Here is a 22,586-nt window from a genome sequence, read left to right on the forward strand (position 1 = left end):
AAGAATGCGCGAATCCCCTGTTTGTTTCGCGCGGAGAGAAATAGACGAAACAACGAACGAGAATCCGCTGATTGGTGGACAGCGGAAAAGTGTATGACCCCTGATTACTTCGAAGCTGGGTCAGTTTTCCCAATTCGATAAAAAAAGTTTTATCCATTTCGACTCGAACTGCGACGTGCTTCGATGAAATTGCCATCGATCGCCGGTATTTTGCAGACGTACAATGCCGTGCAATTGTTCGAAGTGACAATCGTAGTGGGAAACGCGAGACAACTTTGGTCAATTGATTTTTCGTCTATTGTTCATCTATTCTCGTCAATGCTGATGCACGCGCCTCGACACAACTGGTGATCCGCGCATAAATTTGTTGACTCACCTTGCTTGGGTGACAGACCTACGCGAAGGCGTGACGAAGCGTCGTACGCGATGTCATTGACGCTACGTCCACGTAGGTGGAATGTCGATATAACGGCACTTACTTTCGTTCCGCTTATCGAAATGAATGCTCGATTTTCCACGAATTGCCGGCATTTAGAATATAGAACTTTTAGAGCTTACGTGCGACATGCGAGGTACATAAATTCTGTATTTCATCTGTGATCATCTTTATTACGTGTTCCGTTTGATCGGTTCCCGGAAAAGATGAACAATTGTGCGCAAGCTGTTTGCGATATACGAAATTGCCTATGAAACTATTAACTGCAGACTAGGTCAATGAGCTAATTAGCTGGTTTAATTAGAGTCAAATTAGTTAGTTTAATTGAGTGTGAGTAAAATGAATGGAATAGGAATAACGATATTGAATTCAACACATCGAAATGTGCGAAGTAGTATCGAATAATTGTGTTGTAGACTTTTTGTAAATCGGTTTATAAGTGAAAGTTGCATCACGAATATTTCAATAATTTGATTGACGGTATGATAAGTGGAATGTTCTAAATAATTAATTACAAGCGATGTATTCTTTCAGCGAATAAATGTGCAATAACTCTGTGTTAACTCTGGAATATTGGCGACATGGCTTACTGACCCGTACAGCGTAGAAATAATTCCATTTCAATTTTAAAATGAATAAAATGTAAACAGAATTCACACAGTGCACAGTTGCATACAGTTTGTGCATGAGCTACCGATCCTTCACAATGTACGGTGATCCCGAATTCGTTTTCATTGTTTTCAATAACATCACGAATCCGAAAAATTAGTCCGTGTATTTTAGCAATATTAGAACGGCGCACGACAATCAACGCGAAAATGTCACTCCATTTTTTCTGAATTAAATCTTATTGGCAAATATCGATGAAAAATTTCTAGAGTTCAACCCGAGGTTCAACCGCAAAGATTAATTATTCTCTTTGACGAAGTAAAATAAATACGAGCACGATAATTAACTGGTTCCTGAAATGTATACGGTATTTTTATAACCGAAATCGATTTTCTAGTTGAATCTTTTTTTTTTTTAAGTTACGGAAACTTTTCGCGGCGTTCCATTAACCGACTAGATGATTCGGCGAAAACTCGCACGACCGCTTGGATTGCAAGAGTCCAGGTTTTTACTATAACACCTTCGAGTCTCTGAAACATCCGACCGAGTTCATTGCTTATTTAAAAGTTAGATTGAGAGTGTAAAAAGAAATTTATGGAAGAATTTGAATTTTCTTTTCTCGACAATTTTTAACATTTTCTTTGGTCGTCACTCGTCAGTAATTTTTTATCAGACCGTCGATTCGGTTACTTTTATGTTGATCTATTATAGGTCAGATATCTCTCACCTTGGATACATTACGCGTCTTACTCTGGAATAGCAATAACGATTTTTATGAAGATTGAGTACCATAAAACTTACCTAGGAGTTATCAAGTCTGCCAAGAGATTATATGTTTATCTTGAAACAGAAACGATCCATCTTGGAACTGAAATATTGAATATTTTACATGGTTAAATGTATGTACATGTATGTACATACATATATTTTATTGTATTGTTTTATAATTTTAATATTAAATTGATGATATATACAAATTGTCATAAATAAATGATATTAAAGAGTGAGAGAATATAATGCTTACAGATATTATTAATTAATTCTTTATGTTTTTGTATTGATCAAAACAATATTTACCATCCCGGAATACATTTCATGGGCGACACTTTATTGTTATGATTGTCGAATGTATCGGTCTCTGTTTTAACAGTGATAAATTTCACGAACATATAGTACCATTGCAATGGAAAGGCAATTTCTGATAATACAGCATATGTCATTTTTCCATACTGGTTTTTGTTAAAGTTTCGCAGCAGAGTACACACGTAATATAGTCAGTACTTTGTTAGTTCTTATGTTCACGATTTATTTAAAGTCATTCCGCACCTCGTTCCGCACTGTCGGATATTCCTCGCATTTTATACTTTCACAAACTCTATTCAAGCCGTATCTTATCCGTGGGTTTCTTTTACAAACGTACGGGATGCTCGAAATAAATACGTTATTATCGGGCTAACCACGCACGGATAAATGTCATTTATCTTGAGGAAATGTGAGATTGAACTGTAGAACGTTTATTTTCGTGGTATTTTACGTCAGCGCGTGGTTTCCGCAAGGGTACCGGATCTCACAATATTTTATCGCATTGCAGCCCTACAAGTGTGAAAGAATTCACATTCCTTGGCAACCATTATTCAGATAATTTGCCATATAGGTCAATATGCCTTTCAATATTTCAAGCACGACTGCTTCTATATTATGTTAGGGGAAAAAAAGATTTCTGCTGAATTATGCCGAGGTCTTTGTATTATATATCAAACAAAAAATCAATTTTGCCGTATATAAAAAATGCACACGCGATATCTCTGAATTTCTTTTCTTTGATGCTACAATCTCAGAATATGCATAATCTTTGAAGATGATCTTTGTTAATTAAAAGATGTGCAAAAAGCGCAAAACAGAAAATGGTGGATTAAATTTGAAGCAAAGTAAATAAAAGTAAAACCTGATTGCTTTAATTTAGTCGAAAACTGCAGGTGAAAAGAATTATTAGAATAAAGAACAATCGAGTAGTCATAAAGGGGATACATGCATAGATTATATATGAGATATAGTAACTTGTGAAACTTATCAAATATATTACACAACAGAATAATGATCTATAATTAACTATCTATAATTAATTTTAAAAAGGTAACCGACCTTTCAGGATCAACATAACATATAAACAAACAAATATCTATGGATATCTATGTATATCGTGCTACAGATATCTTCGTATATGAATTTTTAGATGAAATTTGTAACAATGATCAATTTCGTGAGTCACTGTACTCGCTGTACATGTTCTGTTTTCAATAATCCCTCTGATGGGTTCCGTAAAGCACATATGTGCGCATTTTATTTATAGCGTATGTGTTTACTATATAGAAAATGCGCACATATGCGCTTTACGGAGCCTAGGGAATATTAAAGCTCGAGATGAACTAAAATATAGTATACATCTCATTTGTCACCCGACATCATGCCATTTATCTGCTGTTACATATCTCATTATGCATAGTTTACTAATCCAGTTTTAATTGCGACGCGTCTTGTTTACCTGGCTTTATACTCCAACAATAGCGAACAATGTCTCGTTTAACTGGCAAAAGCTCGTTAGCAAATACCGCTTGCGTAACTTTCAAATGCCTTCGATGAAAATATTAAAGTTATCTTCAATATGTACTTATCGTCTCGAGAGCCAAAAATATAATTATATTTAATCTGATTAAATGCGATTAGCGCTTGATATAAATGTACATCAAGTGAAAAGTGACACTTGATTGACTACATTTTCAAACTCTTATTTTAGATAAATTTTTTAATCAATCTTATTTATTCGAATTTTGTTTTTCACGCACCTAATTATTTTAACATTGTTACTTTTCACCAGATCGAATTGTACAACAAGGATAAGAGCGGATTTAACTAATTACCGCCAGACGAGGTCAGAAAAGCCTTTCTCCATTTTGTCAATGAATATTTGAAAGTTACGTCGCGGAGAGAGGTGCACTCTGGCATTTGCAACGCGAAAATGAATTTCCAAAAAGGTTCCCGATATTCGAACACGAAATAGCCGGGTAAAATAGTTGTTCGCTACGCTTAATTTAATGAAATTCAGATCTTTACCGTTTATTGTTATTGTGGGCAATTTCTTATTCGCTTAATTGTAGGGTTTACTTATACTTGATTCGATTAGACGGTAAAGTTGCTCAAACAATATTTGAAGCTACGTTGTATTAGACAATACAATTATTTTTCCGTTTCGTGAACTTAATTATTTAGTTAGTGCAAAGGAAAGGAGGGAATAATGTCATATCATAAATTCTACTGTCAATGCGACTTCATCGATTTCCGGCGCTTAATGGAGTTTATGCCACCACGACGTTCAAATATAGCACAGTTCTAGTTTAAGTCTATAGTATAATCCTGGTTTATCAGTTCTGCAAAATAGCTATGAATGATTAATCAAACTTATCAGGCTACCGGCTGTTGAGATAAAACTGTCATGTGCAGCCACTGTGAGAATATTATTGCTACAGTCAGCTGTGAGTCTAACAATGCTGCTTATTGATTATCAAAGTCGCTAATAGCCATTGAGAATTAATAGGAAATGGTAGGCGCGCGCGCGCTCTGCTAAGTGAAAAGTGCTCAGCTATTGTGGCACTTAGCTATTGTGTATAAGAAGTTGGTGGTCCCGCACCGTTTACAGATTGGTGTAACTGTTACGCCGGAGTTATCCAAGGGGCTCCGGACTGCGGAGGCTGCGGCAGGCGGGCGCCATGAGCATCGATCTGCTCCGCTGCACTCTCTCTGCGTCCCAGCCGACTCTGCGGCAGGGACGATCCTTATCTTGGTACTTTTGTTAAGCGAATTAACACATACGACGTTTTCTCGCGCACCATAAGAAATTAGCCCCCCTCCCTCATTTTTAAAATGGTGTTTTCGTCATTTTAAATGACGGAACTCTTCCTAAAATCGATAGAGAACTCTAGAACTCTTTCTAGAATTAAAAAAAAAAGTGGGACCAACTTTCTCAGACATCCATAAGAAACAACGAGCAATGCCGAAATGCCAGCTCGTTAGCTATGTAAACAGCTCGTTTACATATCGATTAACACGCAGTTGAACACATGAATGTTTTGCTGAGAACTTTTATTTGTCACGATCAATCGATATATCACTGATATTACGCGGATGAAATCCGTTTACAACGGGGAATTGCGCGAAATATCTCGCTGAAAATTCTGAGACGGAACAAAACACGGGCAAAGCAGCCATAGTAATTTCCGAGATTGACGCGCGCTGCGAGATTCATTCCCCGTTGCGTAATTGAAATTTTAAGTCTCCTGTAGTCGGAGGTTATGCATAGTGTAGCGCAAGACCTCGGATTTGTCCGCGACGTCGGCTTTATATCCAAGGGAATGTGCAACGTGCCGTGCAATAATTAAATTAATATTCGACTGTTCGACAAACGAATTACTTGTTCGACAATAGTTAGTTAAAGCAATTACCAGAATTTTGCTAAAGTTAATTCGATCGTTACAGAATAACTCTTGCTTCAAAGCAACTATGTAAGCAACAAAACCGTTTATACATAGTTTTATATCTGTTTTTGTTTTCTGTAACAAGTTTACCTTGCGTGGCGATCGGTAGTGTCAGAAACTGTTTGTTTCGTGTGTATACAATAAGTCATTCTAACAAGAATGACAAAGAAATTAAGCCATGTACGAAAGTTTTGCGGTTAAAATTGCCTCTTTAAAAAGGTATTTTTCGAATATGGTTGTAATCGAATAAAGGAAATTATAGAAAAACTTACTAAGCAGTAAGCAAATTGGCCAATAGCTTAAGTTTTCGAGAATTCTTGACTGTGATCAATTTGCTTACTACTTCCTAAGTCTTACTGCTTAAGTTTTTCTATGTGCCATATGGTCTTTAATAAAGCAAATGCATCAAATGCACAGACGAGCAATATTATTTTTTTCAATTTACTTTAACGGCGCGATCATGAATTCGCTAAAGAATGAGACAAGGAGTCAATTTTACACTCTTATTCAGTAATAATTCTATATGTATTTATAATAAAATAAATTTTATTTTTATTATTTATAATTATAATTATTAAGAAGTATTTAATGATGAATTATAAATTTAAATTAAATTATTTATAGAAGTTATTTAGAAGTTGTATAGTAAGTAACATTAAATATTAAAATGTGAGATTACATTTATCTGCCAAGAAGTTTATAAACCGGAGGGAGAATTCACATTGTAACGCCACTTGAGATTTAACATCCAGAAAACGTGACGAGAGTACCATTTACATTTTTGCGCGTTATCCGAGGCGTTATCCGACGTTATAACATTCTGATCAGTTTATTGATCGAATTTATGATTACTTTAACGAGAATTACCATTTTCACGACATTATCATAGAGTTTTATTGACGTAATAAAAATTTGCCCAAGTTGATGTTCTCGCGCAATAAATTGGATAATAGTCGAAACGTCAAAAGTAAAAATTGCACTTACACTTTTAGTAAAAACCATATCTCGAGATATATGAAATATCGTGATAAAGATATTTTCTTTGAATGTTTGATGAGCATCTCGCTCAATAGTTTGCATTGATTGATGAGCATCTAGCTTAATAATATTTTGCATTGAGAAGATAAACAGCTCTACTTGTGCGATTAATAATAAATGGAAAACAAACGACAGTTATACAATGGAATGAAGCTGATAATTCTGCAATATTGAAAGCAATTATTCATCGGAACCCAACAATATTAGTGGGATTCTGGGGTGACCTAATTTGTAGTCGACCGCAAATGACAATTACAAACAAAGACTGGAAATTCGCGTTTCTCTCGCGAGTCTCATTGACGTATATCTCATTGACATATCGGATATACGATCAATTTTCCGATGAGAGATTCAAATTCTTCGACAGACACTTGCAAAGTGTCTACTCGCACAACATTAGGAAGCTGGTGAACGTAGATAATAATCGAATTGTGCGCAGCATGGAGCACCTCGGTCTCTCAGTCTTAATGGAGATTCCAAATTTCCTACGAACTTGTATGTGAATTTAGACAACTAAACTATTATATTAATTATCTAAGTCATTTTTCACTGACTTGATACATTTTAAATTTATTATTGTATACAGCAAAATCACACTTATCTATCGTAATAAAATTACAGTAAGCAGTTTCAATTGGAATGTACAAATACTAAAACACTATCACTCTGCCATCAAAATTTGGACAACATCGATTTTACATTAGGAATAAAATATTTGAATTGAATAATCGCTGATTGCTGCGAACCTTGTTTTTCATCTATAGCCAAGTTATAGAGATGTAAATTTGTGTGCAAACAGTTGTGCACTTGCATTTATAAGTTTTTCTATAATATTTTTTTCTTTTTGTAACCGGTTTAAATAAAAGAAGCTTTAACTTGACAGTGCGTGCATTATACCCGCCGACATCAAATGTGTGGAGAATATTCATAAATGAGAAGTAACAGAGATACAAGGGACAAGCAAATGGATATGGAAATAAACTGACATATCACTTCGCATCTGAGCGAACCGTTGCTCATTATTCACTATGTATGCGCGCTGCAAACCGCAGGAGGATCGTAAATTTAAACCTCGTGTATCGCGGATTAAGAGCTTTCGCGATGAAATAAATTCTCTTCCGATTACTATAACGCTTCATTATATTATTTTTCGCGTTAATGTGGGTCAGTATTCTCATACCCACAATAAATTTCATAAATAGCTAAATTATTTTCACGATTAATCGTAGCTCATATCTGGGTAGTGTCATGATACAATTCTTTGAAACTTTTAAAACGTTCTTGTATACGAATAAATTTATTTATGGGAAAGGCATTTCAGCCCCGACAATCTTATTGTTCTGCAAGAAATTTCACGAGCATTAAAGATCTTGGGTCTTAAAGTTTTATACTTTAGAAACAGAAATCAAGTCGGTTCTCTAATAGCACTTTGTTGTATTGCGCGAGTACTTTTAACTCTGGGCCACGTTACATCTCTCATAACTTTCAAGTTGTTCTCTAGAAAATTGCAAAACGGGGTGTGTAATCTGCTTATCTCGTCGCTGCGACTTGATGCATTGCATTAAGTGCATATTCTTTCAAAGATCATGTCAAATAACCGTATAGCAGAGAAACGAAAGAACGTGTTTTTTGTTTTCTTTTTTCATCAAAATAACAGATATTGTTTACTCATCCTGAATTTGCGCGAGTATATTTTTACCTATCGATTTTAAATTAGTTATTTTTGAACGAGCGCAACAAGTTTTTCAAATATCTACTATACGTATCGGTTATCGCTAATCGGGTAAAAAGTTACGCATTGCAGTCTTATATATCTTTTCCATGATATTTGACAAATGGCTTTTATGACATACAATATATTTTCAATTAACATCGGAATAAAATTTAAATTTTATTCAAGTTCGCAAATTTAATATGTACGATACGGAGTAGCTTCATGAAAAAAAACATTGTAATCGAAAATATATAGCTGGATAGGTCCAGCATTTATTGCATCGTATATACAGCTATTTAAACACATCATAAAAAAGAAATTAGATTTGACGATCCAGGGACGAGATATAAGAACATTTTTTTCGATATACGCTTACGATAATAACGTTGTATTGTGGTATAACCATGCGGACAGCGATTCTATCTAACACTATTTAATGCCATTCGATAAAACTGTTAATGACTATAGGGTGGTTTAACGACGTCAATTTCAGCCCAGCAACGGCTTTGTCGATATCCCTTTAAGACTCGAGAGCAACGTACAGCGAAAGCTACCTTGTCATCAGATTCCCCTCTCGCTCTCCATCGTTTTTTCATCGGAAAACGTTTCCAAATTTACGCAAACTCTGAAAGCTTCGTCTAGCTATCCGGACTAAATTGCGTTGGAACATCGATACGAGTGGAAAGATGAAAAATGCATATAACTTTGGTTATACGGTCAACGTGACGCTACAAATGCTTCGAAGCATTTTTTGATTCGTTAATTCGTATATAAAATTCTTCTTTCTGATTGGTCGATCAAATGCTTCGAAGCATTTGTAGCGTCACGTTGACCGTAGCCTTTATCACATCGACGAGTGCGCCTGGCGGGGCGGGGCGCAGCTAGGGCAGGACCCGCAGGACGGTCTTTTTCGTTCCACGAAATCGTATAGCGTGCGAACGTAACAGAATTACACCGTGTTTTTTTATTTTTTACTACTCGACGCGAATACGCTTTGTGGCGCAAATCAAGAGGTATAGAATTTAATTGGCACGATATAGGCATTGCGTGCGCGTGATGCTATATGATATGATGTGTGCGATGTGTGCTCTCGCAGAGCACATCAACAAGCGGAAAGGTCGCAAGTTGGACGGATTAATACGGAGGGGCTCCGGCTTGTAACCGTGCACTTGATGGCTTTACCATTACCGCATCACGCCATCGATCCCCTGCCCAGCGTCCAGTTCCGCTCGACATACGGCGTAGAAAATGTTTTCAGCCTGTGTATAATGGTGGTCGGGGTCGGGGGTCAATGTTGATCGAAAGGGCGTATCGACTCAACGCGCATAGGGATACAACGAAATTATATCACGCTTATCCTCGCTCATATGCAAGCGGAAGATATTTGCTCGTTAATTACTACAAAATATTGTCAGACTTTAATTAAAAATTACTATAAATACAATACTGTTAGGCATAAGTTTATATTTTCTTCATTTTGTCGTAAAATAGGTTATTGTATATTAAAGAAGAAAAGAGCGATAGCGTATTTTGTAATTGATTTTTCTACAGTTATACCGTGTCGCAGAAAAGCATTTTCCTGAGATTTTCTGCTTTACTATTATATTCGTATACCTCTCTACTTTTTCTAGAACACGCAATTTGCGTCATATGTATACAGATAGAGGACAAACGCATTACTTATTTTTGTAAATATATTGCATCATTTTCTTTATTTTTTTTTTTTTTTACAAAAGTTGCAACATGCTACTGCTTTTTTCGCCAAGAGCAGTTGGAAAATATGTTTTACGTCCTTTAACGTCGCAGAGTGAAAAACGGTGACCCGGTTTGAAACGAAGTTATAATATGACATGCGAGAGCCGATGGAAGATTAAGTAGAGGATGTATAATCGTGTAGTCTCGATTTGCTAATTAGAAGCTGCGAAATGATGCGCGTTTCGTTCCAACTTTGCCACAGTAGTGTAATTTTGTTATTTAGTTAGCAGTGCGTATGCCTCTGATGAAAACTCGAAAGTTTGCACAAATTAATATCCTTATTCCATGACTATTAACGATGTATGCGACGAAGGAAAGTTGCTGCGATGAATATGTATGACTCGTGCTGATATTGAATTCCGACATGATTTCCGGCGTATATATATTTCTCTCAGAATTGAATGTTCTGGTATAGGAGAACCGCGCGGCGGTAACCGCACATGTGAAATTCAGCGTTTGCAGGTTTGCAGAGCCAATTAAAGAGTTACCGCCAAGTTGTTGATCGAGCACTACTGAGCTTTTCTCGAATATGATAATTGCGTATCTCATTGTGTCTTACCATAAAATGGATACAGATATCTTTGGATCTAGAAAACAATTCAAAACGAAAATAATTTGCGATGTATTAATATATACAATCTGTTTAGAATTTTATTTTTAACATTATTTTAAAATTATTTTTTTATTGTTATTTTACTTATATATACTTTGTTTTAATCAAATATTTAAAAAATAAAATCACCTTTACACCAGAAAAAAAGGAATATTCTTGATTTGAAAATATCTTTAGTTTTAACGTTGGAAAAGTTGGAAATCTTGAAATGATGAGATTATAATATATTGCGTTAAACGAAGAAAATTTTCTTGAATGAAGTCATTATATAATAATGTAATATATATAAATGTTGAAATAAAATGTTGAAGTTCTTATAAGAAGATTATAGTAATCTTTCGTATATACGAAACAATCTACATCTTCTTATACGAATTCCAACTTTTTATTTCAACATTTTTTTTCTCGGTTGAATTATATAACGAGTTCATTCAAGCAAGTTTTCTTCGTTTAACGCAATATAATCTCATTTCAAGATTATATATTCTTGCGTATATATGAGTATAAACAGTGTTGATTTGACACTTTTTTTCTGTGTTCTTATTTAAAAAGTATGGTATTTATCTTATATTTAAAAAATGTATATTGTTTAATGTTAGTATTTTGTAAAAAGGCCATTGCGTTTTTTATTAAATTACCAATAAAATCTAGCTTAAATTATTATAATTTTTAGAATGTTTGAGATTTCTATTCTGGCTGATGATCCCAAGGATAAATCAGTATAGACACACGGTACGCGCATGTTGAGTGCTCGTAAACCAAAGGCACTATAATTAGAAGTGCTACTTAAATTAGGATTATACACTGTCACCTGTGTCAAGTAATATTTCATGAAAATTATGGACACACACAACTTAAATTTTTAGAAATTGGATAGTCACTACACGGTCCTTTAAAATTGATGGGAAGTAGACACGCGCGTAACGTTATTCCTGGGAAAAGAGACTTTATTTCTGCTAAAACGGATTAAATGTCTCCATGAATCAAGAAATGCGATATTCTGAGAGAATGCGGATAAACAATCAATTTTCTATTTCTATTTCTATTAACCATAAGCTCTTATTTATCCTCAATTACGGTAAATCCTGTTTTTATATAAAATTTCTAAAACCTATTGTTACAATAGTAGTCTTTCTCTCGCTCTCGGAACTATCGGAAAAAAATACTTTAGCACTTGTTAGTTAATCAATGATAGCATGTTCCTCGGTGTGATTTACACTAATTTTAATAGTGGGTTTGCTAGAGCGTGTGTGTGGTGTGTGTGGTGTGTGTGTGTGCGTATCGATCGAATTTTTAATTCACGCTATATGGACATTTGCACGTATTCTATTTCAAGACGTTCTGTTTATAAATTTATGTCATTCGAGTGTACATAAGTATAATGTCTGCAATTGAGATGTACAGTGGACGCTGCACAGTGATAAATATTGTCGATATAGAACCATGTGCCAGACGCATCTGCATTTCACAGACAATCGCGCGCAGCTTGCTGGGAATTTCAAAGTCAATCTTCTTGCAAGGTACAAATATAATTCCCGCGGATGCCGCAGTGGAATCGATGGTAACGCTTCGCTTTGAAACCGGGATAAACGCATCGGAAGTAAGAGGAGACACAAGAAGAAACTAGGGCACCGGAGTAGAGACATCGAACGAGAAATGGATATAAAAGGGTATTTTCGAAGGGCGTTTTCAAAGATATATCGTCTATGTGGGCATAATCTTCAGAACTTTTGCGTCCACTCTTCAAACGATTTCTTGGTCACTTTTAAGAAGGAATTTACCTGCCTTTAATTCAACGCACCTGCAGTTCGCTCACGATTACGTGTGAAACAGAAGCGATATTGTTTGGCGAAATGTGTCCGAAGAAAATTGCTTATATGTTCAGCTATATAACTTTTATTTATACGTCCATATTAACTATGCGTGGAAAAGAATGCTAGCTTCCGAAATAATATCCTTCTTCGATTTAAGACTGATTGAAAAGCAATTTGATTTTTAAAAGTTTGATATTTTTATGAGGAATAATCAAATACTAAAAATAAGTAATTGAAAAACAATAGGGATTGATTAATGTAATTAATAATTATAGAATTATAAAATGTGAATATAAACTAACTGGCGGGCTTTTCTTTATTTGCACTGATTTATTATAATATATAAGTTTTCAAGATTTAATTATTTGAAACTTTACTTGTTACTTTATGAGAAATACATTATTAATAGGTATTAATGTTCCAAGATTGCTGTGTTTCAAGTTCGACAAATTTGCGGCGCGCAGTCTATTAAGTTGGAATATATGTATATGTACATAGTATGTACATTACAATTCGTTACTTCTTTACTTAAGTATAGAATATATGAACACCAACACCTTGTTACGGCTCGACGCTCCATTTTTCTTCGTTTGATTTCTAATCATATGTGAGCCTTTACTATTATTATATATTATTATTATTATTATTATCTATTATATTTAAATTATTATATTTTTTCTCACTGTGAAACTTCACGGAATTAATGATAAACTTCAAAGACAGTTTTTTGCTCCGCGTTTTTTTTAAACACGCTTTGATTTGCGTTCTGAAATGTATTTTTATTAGTTGTATTATATTAATTCTCGTTTTCTCTCTCTCTCTCTCTCTCTCTCTCTTTCTCTCTCTATCTCTACTTTTTATCTCTGCTTTTACCTCTGCCTCTCTCAATTGATTCTTTCTACATCCGCCTTTATCTAAAAATAACGATTCTCCTTGGAGAATCAATGCAGCGCCATTGAAATAGTGACGTGCTCCCTTGAGAGTTTAAATCTACTTCGTTTCATCCGATTTTGTTTAATCCGCTAACGGCTAACGGAAATATTATATGCGCGCTGCTTATGATCATATAATTAAATTAAAAATTTTCAATTTGTCCCGATAAAAAGATAATATTTACGTTACGCGAGTTTTTGCCATTACAGTACGGTATGAAACCGTAATCTCTGCCGTACCGTGATTACATTTTCACGTTAAAAATCGGTTGCATCAACCGTGCTGTATTTTACACAGATTTCCATCATCAAATATTTTGTTTTCACTGAAGTGTACATTATGCATGCTTTTCACACAGAGATTTCTTGACTAACATGTTTTCGAGTACTCATGCGTGAAAAGTATAACAATACATAACCATAACAACACGTAAGCCGAACCACAAAGTATTTTTCAGAAAGTTTTTCCAGAAAATACGTTAACCAAAATTTACAAAAATAGCGTTTTTAATATATTATGAATTTTATGTATATTACACAAGCTGAAATAATGCAGCTTCTTAGTCCTGTATTAATGCCGCGCTGTGGCATTAAAAGTAAAATAATCTAATCTTGCTAATATATGCATTTATTCTACTAAAAGTTAACATTTTAAGCGGATTAAAACAAACTACGGACCTTGTTAATGAAGCGTTTTGTATTTATCTGGTGAATTATTATATAGTTTATCGGATAATCGATGAACAATAGATGAGCCATGAAGAGACTGTGAACCGGTGAACTTCGATGATTGCACGCTTAATTGAAAATTCGCGTTCAATCTGACACATGTTTAACGACTTTGTTGAACTCTGATAATACGCCAATCAAATTTCCGGACTCGTATAACTGTTTACAATCCTGAAAATATCATATAAGCAACGACGGAAATTGCTGTTGCGCGTTTCAGGAAACATGGTGCAGACGATGGTGGCACATCTCTCAGAGGAGCGTTTCCCTCTCGGCCAGTTCCTACTCGCCAAAGTTAAATCCGCTTCTGATGAAGCAACTGAAAGAGCCTAAAGCCACGGAAAAGGAAGTGAAGAAAACTGCAAGAGTTACGTCGGCGGAAAAGGAGATCGAGAGCGTTGGTGAGTTACTCTTACCCTGTTTATTAAAACCAATCAAGCAAACGTATTGTATTGCACACAATGAAACGTAATAACAATCGTATAATATTTATTTCTCTCGACTTTATCCGTAACTTGGAAGCATCAAAGGTTGTAGGATCTCTATCCCAATACCTATACAAACGCGATGATCTGAAAGATGTATAATATCCTTTGAAAAATTTTTAAAAGCAACTACTTCACTTTTGCTTTTGTTGTTCGGTATATCTACCGTAATTTTTTTAATTTTCCACATTAAATAGAGTTTTGTAATTAGTTACGCGGCATACAATTTTAATATGCTTACAAGAGTATGCCCATGCAAAAATATTCACGCTCTTAGTATCATTAACACATTTTCAGGTGCGCTGGTGCATTAATTGTGTAGGTATATACGCGATACGAGATATGCAAACAATTCTTATCGTATTATATATACAACTAAAACATTAAATCATCGCGTCTCCCATTCTCGAACGAAAGGTTAAAGGGAAACTAGACACGTAAAACGATTGAAGTACTGACACGAAGCACCCGTGAGTTTTTCAATTCCGCGTATAAAAGACACTATAATAGAAAGCGAGCTCTTTCGCACGGATACGGAGAAGTTTCGTAATACTCAAAATTCGAGAACGTCTACCTGAAGATCGCTTTACACAGTATCAGTCATATACTGTATAAAAGCTCGCAGTGTAATACATTTTACGACACTTGGTCTGCACAACTGATGTAACGCTTGACACCGGGCTCACACCGAAAGCTTTTACGATCTTCCGTATTTACGACTGTGCCACATACACATCCAAAATAAATCGATAATTGCGCCGCTCCTAGCGAGCAAACTGGGACTTTATTGCGTTTAAATAATTACGCCGCTGCGCAGAAAATATTTAACGTGTTTAACAAGCGAATTATGCTCATTTACATATATACAAATTAGACTTTTTTTGCCTGCATTTTTGAAAGTTTTTTGTTATTCTTATCGTTATTAATGTTTCTTTTGTTTTTATTAATAATGAAACGCTATTCTAGTATTCCACTGCTAATTTTTACGAGTGATTGCGGTAATATTATTTATGAAAGTTATCATCGCGCGCGCGCGCGCGCGTGAGTCCACATTAAGACATTCCAGACCACATGTTGGGTCTTGGCTTGTTCCAAGACGTTCTCTGAGGTCCACAGTTAAACCTTCAAAAGAATCGATAAAATCAACGTTGTTCTAAGAATATATAATGTCGAAAATAACATCGTGTCGTCTGGGCCTTCAATATATCATTTAACTCGAGACGTGTGTTGTAAAATGTGACATTCAAGACTAATTTTTGTGACTCGGTATTTATCCATCCTTTTTTCATCTATTCAATACGATGGTTTAAATATATATTACAGATAAATGTTTGGGATAATTATAAAATCTTTTTTTGCCAAAACTTACAAGTCATTGTACAAGAATAAAATACCGGAAGATCTCAATTTAATTTTAACGATGTCTAAAAAGAGTATTAATAATTGGCAGTTATGCAATAAGGATCCAATTCATTGCAATGATTTTTAGTTCTGATGTATTGCAAAATGATCTTGAACAGGACAAGATTTTCTTAAAACATGGAATTGTATTTGAGGAAGATTATAGTTTGGTCATTATATTTCAGATAACGTTGGCACAGAATTTTATTTCTGTTTCGCGAAATTTACTGTAGCGGAAAAGTAAAATTTTGGCCTTGGTTCCGCATTGCAGAACTGCGTCCAATTAAACAGTACTTAATAATTATATAATTTTTTGGAGAGAGAAAGAGAGAGGTGGGAAACATTAATAAATGAAATTATTACATATGATTATTTATTACACATTTAGTACACTCAAATTACATCGATCATTCGTATACTTTGTGCATTATTTTATGCAATAGTATATTGAATCTTTAATATGTATTATATTTTATATAGTACGTAATCAATATTTATTACCTGTTCTAATATGACTCGTGTGGATTTATCCACCTGGAATAATAAACTAATTGATGGATAGCACTTCTCCGTACCAATAAATTACTTTGACTATCAATATACTCTCGCGATATTTTCGTTATTTGTCAAAAACACATTCGCCCGAAACACATTTTTAAAAAATTCTTGTTTTATTTCCAGCAACGTTTATTCGATTGCGATTAAAATTTATCTTTTCGCAAGCTGGAATCTCATTTTTTTTTTCGCAAAAGAAAAATTATTTTTAGTAACGTCAAGAAATATCTTTACGTAAACATTTTATTAAAAATAATGATCACGTTATCTCCTGCTCTCATCCGTCACAGTCGCATCAAAGAAATAAATATCATACAAAAGATAATTCCCGTTCAGGATGTTTGCGCGTACTGGTTTTGCTCATCGATCCCGTTGAGACTATCCTCGAGCACCTCGAACTCCTCGAACTCCATTTTACCGAAGTCATTGCCGACTTTCCAGCTCGAGTTCACCTCCCATCTCGTCAACGCGCTCGGCATGAATCTACTCGGATAATTGGATCTCGAGTCGTCCAGATCGTCCAGTTTAAAGTCAGCTTTGAACGTCTTCCTCGTTTCCTTAGAATCTTCTTTCTTCGGCTCCAAACTAATCACCACCGGCGGTTCTCTCTTCGCCTGCTCGACCTGCTCGATCCCCTCGTCCCTTTGTGCCTCGTCTTTTTGCCTGCTGTCGATCGTCGTGATCTCGATACTGGGTGTCTCCGCGATGGTACATTGTCTGAGATCGACGCATCTGTCGCGATTGCGACGCAACGATTGTCCCTCGACAAGTCTGCCGGCCAATTCCAGCCTGCTGTCGCAGGAATTACTCTTCACCAGCTTGAACTTTACGTAATCGTTCGATTTGTCGACGCGCTTGAAACCGTTGCCGATCAACGGCGATACCAACGGTCCGTTGTGCATGTTGACCACTTTCCCGCCGTAATAAGTTACGGAAGTGCCGCACTCGCGGATCTTTCTCAGCACGTCTTGGGACACGTAATGCCCCGGACCATTCGCATCCGCGTCGTCATCGTTGCGATTCATATCCTCGTCATCGGACGACGTGCAATGAGCACCGCTTCCGGGATCGGTGTCGGGATAATCGCTGGACACGCCGGAACTCACGCTGCCGGAATCCCAGTTTTGATGATGATGATGATGATGATGATGATGATGGTAACGGCCGACCTTGTTCTTAGAACAATTAGAACCGCTTGGCGACGTATTTCCGCTTCTGGCTTCGAAACTTTGCGCGAGAATTCTTGTTTTCGACTCGCATCGGGGACTTCCGAGTTCCTCCTTGGCGACGGAAACTGTCGATGACGCGGATTTGGTCTCGAAGAGTCTCGTGAGATCTTTCGCTCTGCTGGAACATCTGGATCTGAACATAATATAGATTGGTTATGACTATTCACGAAGGATCGAGGGATGAATCGAAATTTTTAAGGCTTTGGCTACATTAGTTTTAGTACATTAATTTTGGTATAAACGACTTATTCTTTCGGTTAGAACTTTCACCTGTAACTTTAATGAAATTTCGCTTATACTATTATCTTATAGTCGCGAATAATCAAATTGCAAGATTACTTAACACGCAGGCGTTCCAATGTAAACTTCGTCACCCATCGTTCTCTTCGTTTCCATTAAACTTAACGTTATCTCGGGCTGATCTATCTAGGGTACCACCTTATATTTAATTCATCCTTCAACTAACGTACTAAAGACAGTTGGTTTTATGTCAACTGGTAGCTTATATCGTCAAAACATTCACATACGCTTCGTGAATAATAAAAGTTTCGTCGTCGACGACATTCAATATTATGCTACCTGGATTCTTCGCGTGTCTTGTCGGATATTTCGTCGTACCGACCGTCGTCGAGACTAGTCAGATCCTTCATGCTGACACTTCTCCTGGTCTTGTCGTCCCTGGTAAACTCGGCGTCTGCTATGCTTTTCTTCTTCTCGAGAGTGTTCTCGAACATGCGTCTTACGTTTCTGACGGTATCCGGATCCGGTAGCTCTTCGTCAATCAGCTCACGGTTCACCCGTATAGGTTGGTAGAAGAAGTGCTTTCGTATGGACGACTGTCGAGAGCTTTTAGCGCTACCGGCCTCGGATTGTTCGCCGTTTTTCTCGCGGTTCTCCATCTTCTTCTGGATCGCGCCGGCGATCTTGCACGTGGGCTCCGCTCTGGCCAACGGCGACGATTTCCGCTCCACCGGCTCGGCGCGGACCGGCTCGATAATGACAACGTTATTGTCCATCAGCAATTCTTGGAACGAATACTCGCGCAAATATTGCATCAATCCCTCGTACGTGACGTCGCCTCGGGCGGTGCTGAACATGTTCTTGCTAAACATATGCGACTTGACGATCTTGTAGCGCACGTGATCGAACTCCGGACCGTCGTCCTGGCACTCGATCGAGTCCGCGCAGCTCCTGGATCTGATGAGATTAGTGTGTGACTTTTTGCCATCACTTGTTCTTAGCACGGTGGTATTATTGGAGCTTTCGACGTTTCTCAACGGCCGGTCGTCCTCGATACCGTCGTCCACCGATCTTCTGCGGGAATCGCTACCGGATTCGGAGCCGAGACCGAGATCCGAACTCTCCGATCTCGCCTCGAAGCCCAGGCTGCCCTTTACGACGTTGCACGCCTTGCCGAGAATGTTGGATGTCTCTTTTACGATCCTCTCGAATCTGCCCTCGTTTTGCTTATTTCGCGCTGCCTCCTTTTCGGTGCTCTTCCGCTCGAAGAAGTTTCTCGCGTTTTCCACCGTCGCCCCATTTTCCGCATTTTCCGGTGTCGTAGCTTCCTGCAAAATTAATTCATCATTTACGTTTCTGCTCCATTTCCAGCCTGGAGATGTCGGTTTTTATTAATGGAAAATGTTAAGGGAGAAGATGAAGTCGTGAAATTAAAGTGCAACGATGTTGCAAATTGACGACATTATTAATTACTTAGCGGAAACAAGTATTTAATCGAGTAAAAAACCACTATTAGGAAAAGATAGATGTTTAAAGTCACAGCGCGAAGTCGCGGAAACTGTTCAATATTCCATGTGCAGTGTACGTGCAAAAAATTCAGAATCTCTGTTTTACACTTTTCTTAGAGAAGATTTCACTTCAGGGAAAATGCAATCTTTATTTCTTTTGACGTTACATTTTTACGGTCTCAAAAATCATTGTTTTTTTTTGAAAAATTGTAATGTCTGAATTGTTTTACGAACAATAATAGAAAAACGAACTGATTGAGATGAAAATAATTAAAACTTTTATTCTTATCAGTACGAATATTCCATTTTATACTAACTTTCGCTTTTCTTCCATGAACTTCGTCCTCCTCGTTCGCATTGCTAATCGATTTAATTACGGAGGCATCGATACGCTCGTTTGCCTCTTTCGCGATCTCCTGCGGTCTCTTATCCTTTGGCACGTCCTCGACGATAGCGTCGATTTCTATGACGGAACGCCGATGGCGTCTCCTAGTGACGTCACTGTCGACGACTTTGAGAATCTGCGGTCTTCGCGACATCTCGTTCCGGTCGGCGTTCAAAATCCAGATCGACTTGTAGTCCTCGACCTCCTCGATCTTCTGATCCTCCTCCTCGCAGGAGGTCACGAGATTGTCGACATCGGCTCCTCGATGATCGGTCTTGGATGAGGAGGAGGGCGCGTCCTTGTTCGCCGAGCTAATCTTCGAAGCTGCTCCGTAACTCTCGTCGGCCTCTCGATGCTTCCGCCGGCTCGAGTCGGTCCCCTTGGACGAGTCGAGATCCTCGCGGGCCTCTTTCTCAGGTTTGTCGTCGGCTCGAGCGGGATTATCCTCATTCACTGTATGCTCCTTACATTTCTCCTCGTCCGTAGCGTTGCTGCTCCTCGTCGGCGAGACCTCGCTCGCGCTGTTCGGCTCGTTGTACTCGAGCACTCTTAAATCCCGTAAACCGTGTACCTTCTTACGCGCGAAATTACCGTCCCTCGATGAACCGGCCTCGTTGTATCCCAGCCGTATGTTGGAGAGAGGCAGCAAATTCAGTACGTCGAAGTATTCCAATTCCCCGTCGTCTTCGAAAAGAACGCTGTCTAAGCTCCTGTGCTCCTTACGTTTGCGTTTCACCTGATAAATGGAAAAGCACATCTAAGCGCGTGCTTTTCATGCATTCTTTCGTATAGAAAGTTTTATTATCGAAATAATTTTCAGGGTAATTAATTTCCTTATAAGATCAGCCTTTTATTAAAAGAAAATGTTTTTATAATAAATGCAGTGATATTTGAAAGAGTTAATTCTTGATTTAACTCATCCTCTCGGTTATGAAAATAATTTTTGTTATTTAAGTTTAATGAGGAGTTTGCCAAGTAATAATTCGATCGTTATTTTAATTTTACGGAACTCACAGAAATATATTATTTTATTACCAAATTTGTGGAGAATCATCTTTTTGATGTCCAGTTGAAATTTAATTAAGCAGCTCTCAAATATGTAAAACGGTACTAGGAAACTTGTGGCCGAGACATAATGATCTCTATCATTTTTATTAATGTTGGTAACAAACTTCTTAATCTTGCTACATTGAGGAGTCCCGGCACGACTGATCCAAACACGATACAACACTTCATCGAGTGAACTTTAATCAAATTAATAATCGTAAACTTTACCCCATAGCAACTTCCAATATATTATACTATATATACATCATCATTACCGTATCGTAAATGAAGTTACCTATATGTAATACAGCTAATTACAAAACAATCTAATTAAACGCCATGATTTGATATTTTCTCTATGAATAATGATAACAAAGTCAGTTTTAATTGATTGAATAATCTGTTAATCCTCTCAATAACGAAAGCTCGAAATAAAAGATCTTTCTCTCCTGCACAAAGCAAATTAGCGTAGCTTTCTAATTTTTTTATCGACGAAAAATGTGTATTTCACCTGCGTATATATGCAATCAATACTCCGATTGCCTTCAATAGGCCAGTTATCTTCGACAATATCGACCAATCCGCTTACTGTATCCAAATTCTGCACGCTGCGATATCGCCTCGGAGGATCCGGCCAATCGAGAATATTCAGTCGATTAGGATCGTCGCGGTTTCTTCGCGTATGAGGCAGTGGATCTGGAAAAGACACGAGACTCGGCGGGATCGAGTGAAGGCCGCACGTCGAGCGCGAATGAAACGATTTTGCCTCGTTGAATCTCTCGTAAGAGTCCGAAAGATGCTGCTGACTCTTGGAGAGTCTGAAACAAAATACAGATCTGTTGACCGATTACCCCGGTGCGCGGTGGAATAAAATTTGCATTCATATAAAACTCGAAAGTGTTCGTAAAATATAGGAAATATAAGTCGTGAGTATAAAAAGAGCATCTGCAGATGTCTCGTGACTTCAATGACTTATTTGAGTTCATCGAATCTATATATGCTGATGAGTGAAAATATTAGCTGATTAAATTATTAAATTGAAAAAATAATTCTATCAAATCGGATTGCTCGTTATCAGCAATCGATTTCGAACCAGTACATTAACTCAGTTAAAAGAACGCTTCATTAACGTACAGAACTGCAGAAATTTCAATATTCCTATCTCAATTAATTATTAGAATCCCAATCACTTAAATATTGCGCGGCAAAAAATATATCTAACAAGTTTTTTATTCGTCAATGGAAGCTATGCATCGAGTTAGATTGCTTTCCAATGAACCGTAAATAGTTGACAAAGACGAATAAAAGTCAGTTGTTTTTTTCATAAGTCGTGAACAACTATTTGATTTGATTTCTCAACAAGGGAGGAGATATCAACTTGGAATCGTATTTCAGCAAAGTTTTTTCGTGAAGTTCCTGTGAGGAAGTTCACTTTGAGAGGAATTCTAAGTCGTTCGAGTTGAGGAGCGTCGTTCGTCGCTGACCGATCGAGTTTCGATTGTGCTCGGTGTTTGCAATTTGCTGATCGCCGCAAGCGAATAATGCGAGTTCATAGATCAAGAGATCA

General features: G+C 37.0%; 2 protein-coding genes across 3 annotated transcripts in view; one reads left to right on the plus strand and one right to left on the minus strand.

Annotated features, from left to right (window-relative positions):
• Mcu (mitochondrial calcium uniporter) overlaps window positions 1-22,586 on the plus strand; it is a 55,838-nt gene that overhangs the window by 5,728 nt on the left and 27,524 nt on the right. The window contains exon 2 of the mRNA XM_077416880.1: window positions 14,390-14,570. Coding sequence (XP_077273006.1) covers window positions 14,390-14,570 — 181 coding nt within the window. The remainder of the gene's footprint in view (window positions 1-14,389; window positions 14,571-22,586) is intronic.
• The window catches only part of Jv (javelin), a 28,470-nt gene continuing 22,295 nt past the window's right edge, over window positions 16,412-22,586 (minus strand). Inside the window, exons 4-7 of one of the 2 annotated variants that reach the window (XM_077416879.1) lie at window positions 21,609-21,837; window positions 19,905-20,708; window positions 18,419-19,407; window positions 16,412-17,972 (exon numbers count right to left, since the gene is read on the minus strand). In XM_077416879.1, the coding sequence (XP_077273005.1) occupies window positions 16,943-17,972; window positions 18,419-19,407; window positions 19,905-20,708; window positions 21,609-21,837 (3,052 nt within the window). In that variant the 3' untranslated portion in view covers window positions 16,412-16,942. Of the gene's footprint in view, window positions 17,973-18,418; window positions 19,408-19,904; window positions 20,709-21,530; window positions 21,838-22,586 lie in introns of both variants that reach the window. The other variant, XM_077416878.1, reaches the window with a different exon arrangement.

This window comes from Temnothorax americanus, unplaced genomic scaffold (assembly GCF_048541705.1).
Source record: "Temnothorax americanus isolate GAGA-0224 unplaced genomic scaffold, ASM4854170v1 Scaffold46, whole genome shotgun sequence".
NCBI lineage: Eukaryota > Metazoa > Arthropoda > Insecta > Hymenoptera > Formicidae > Temnothorax > Temnothorax americanus.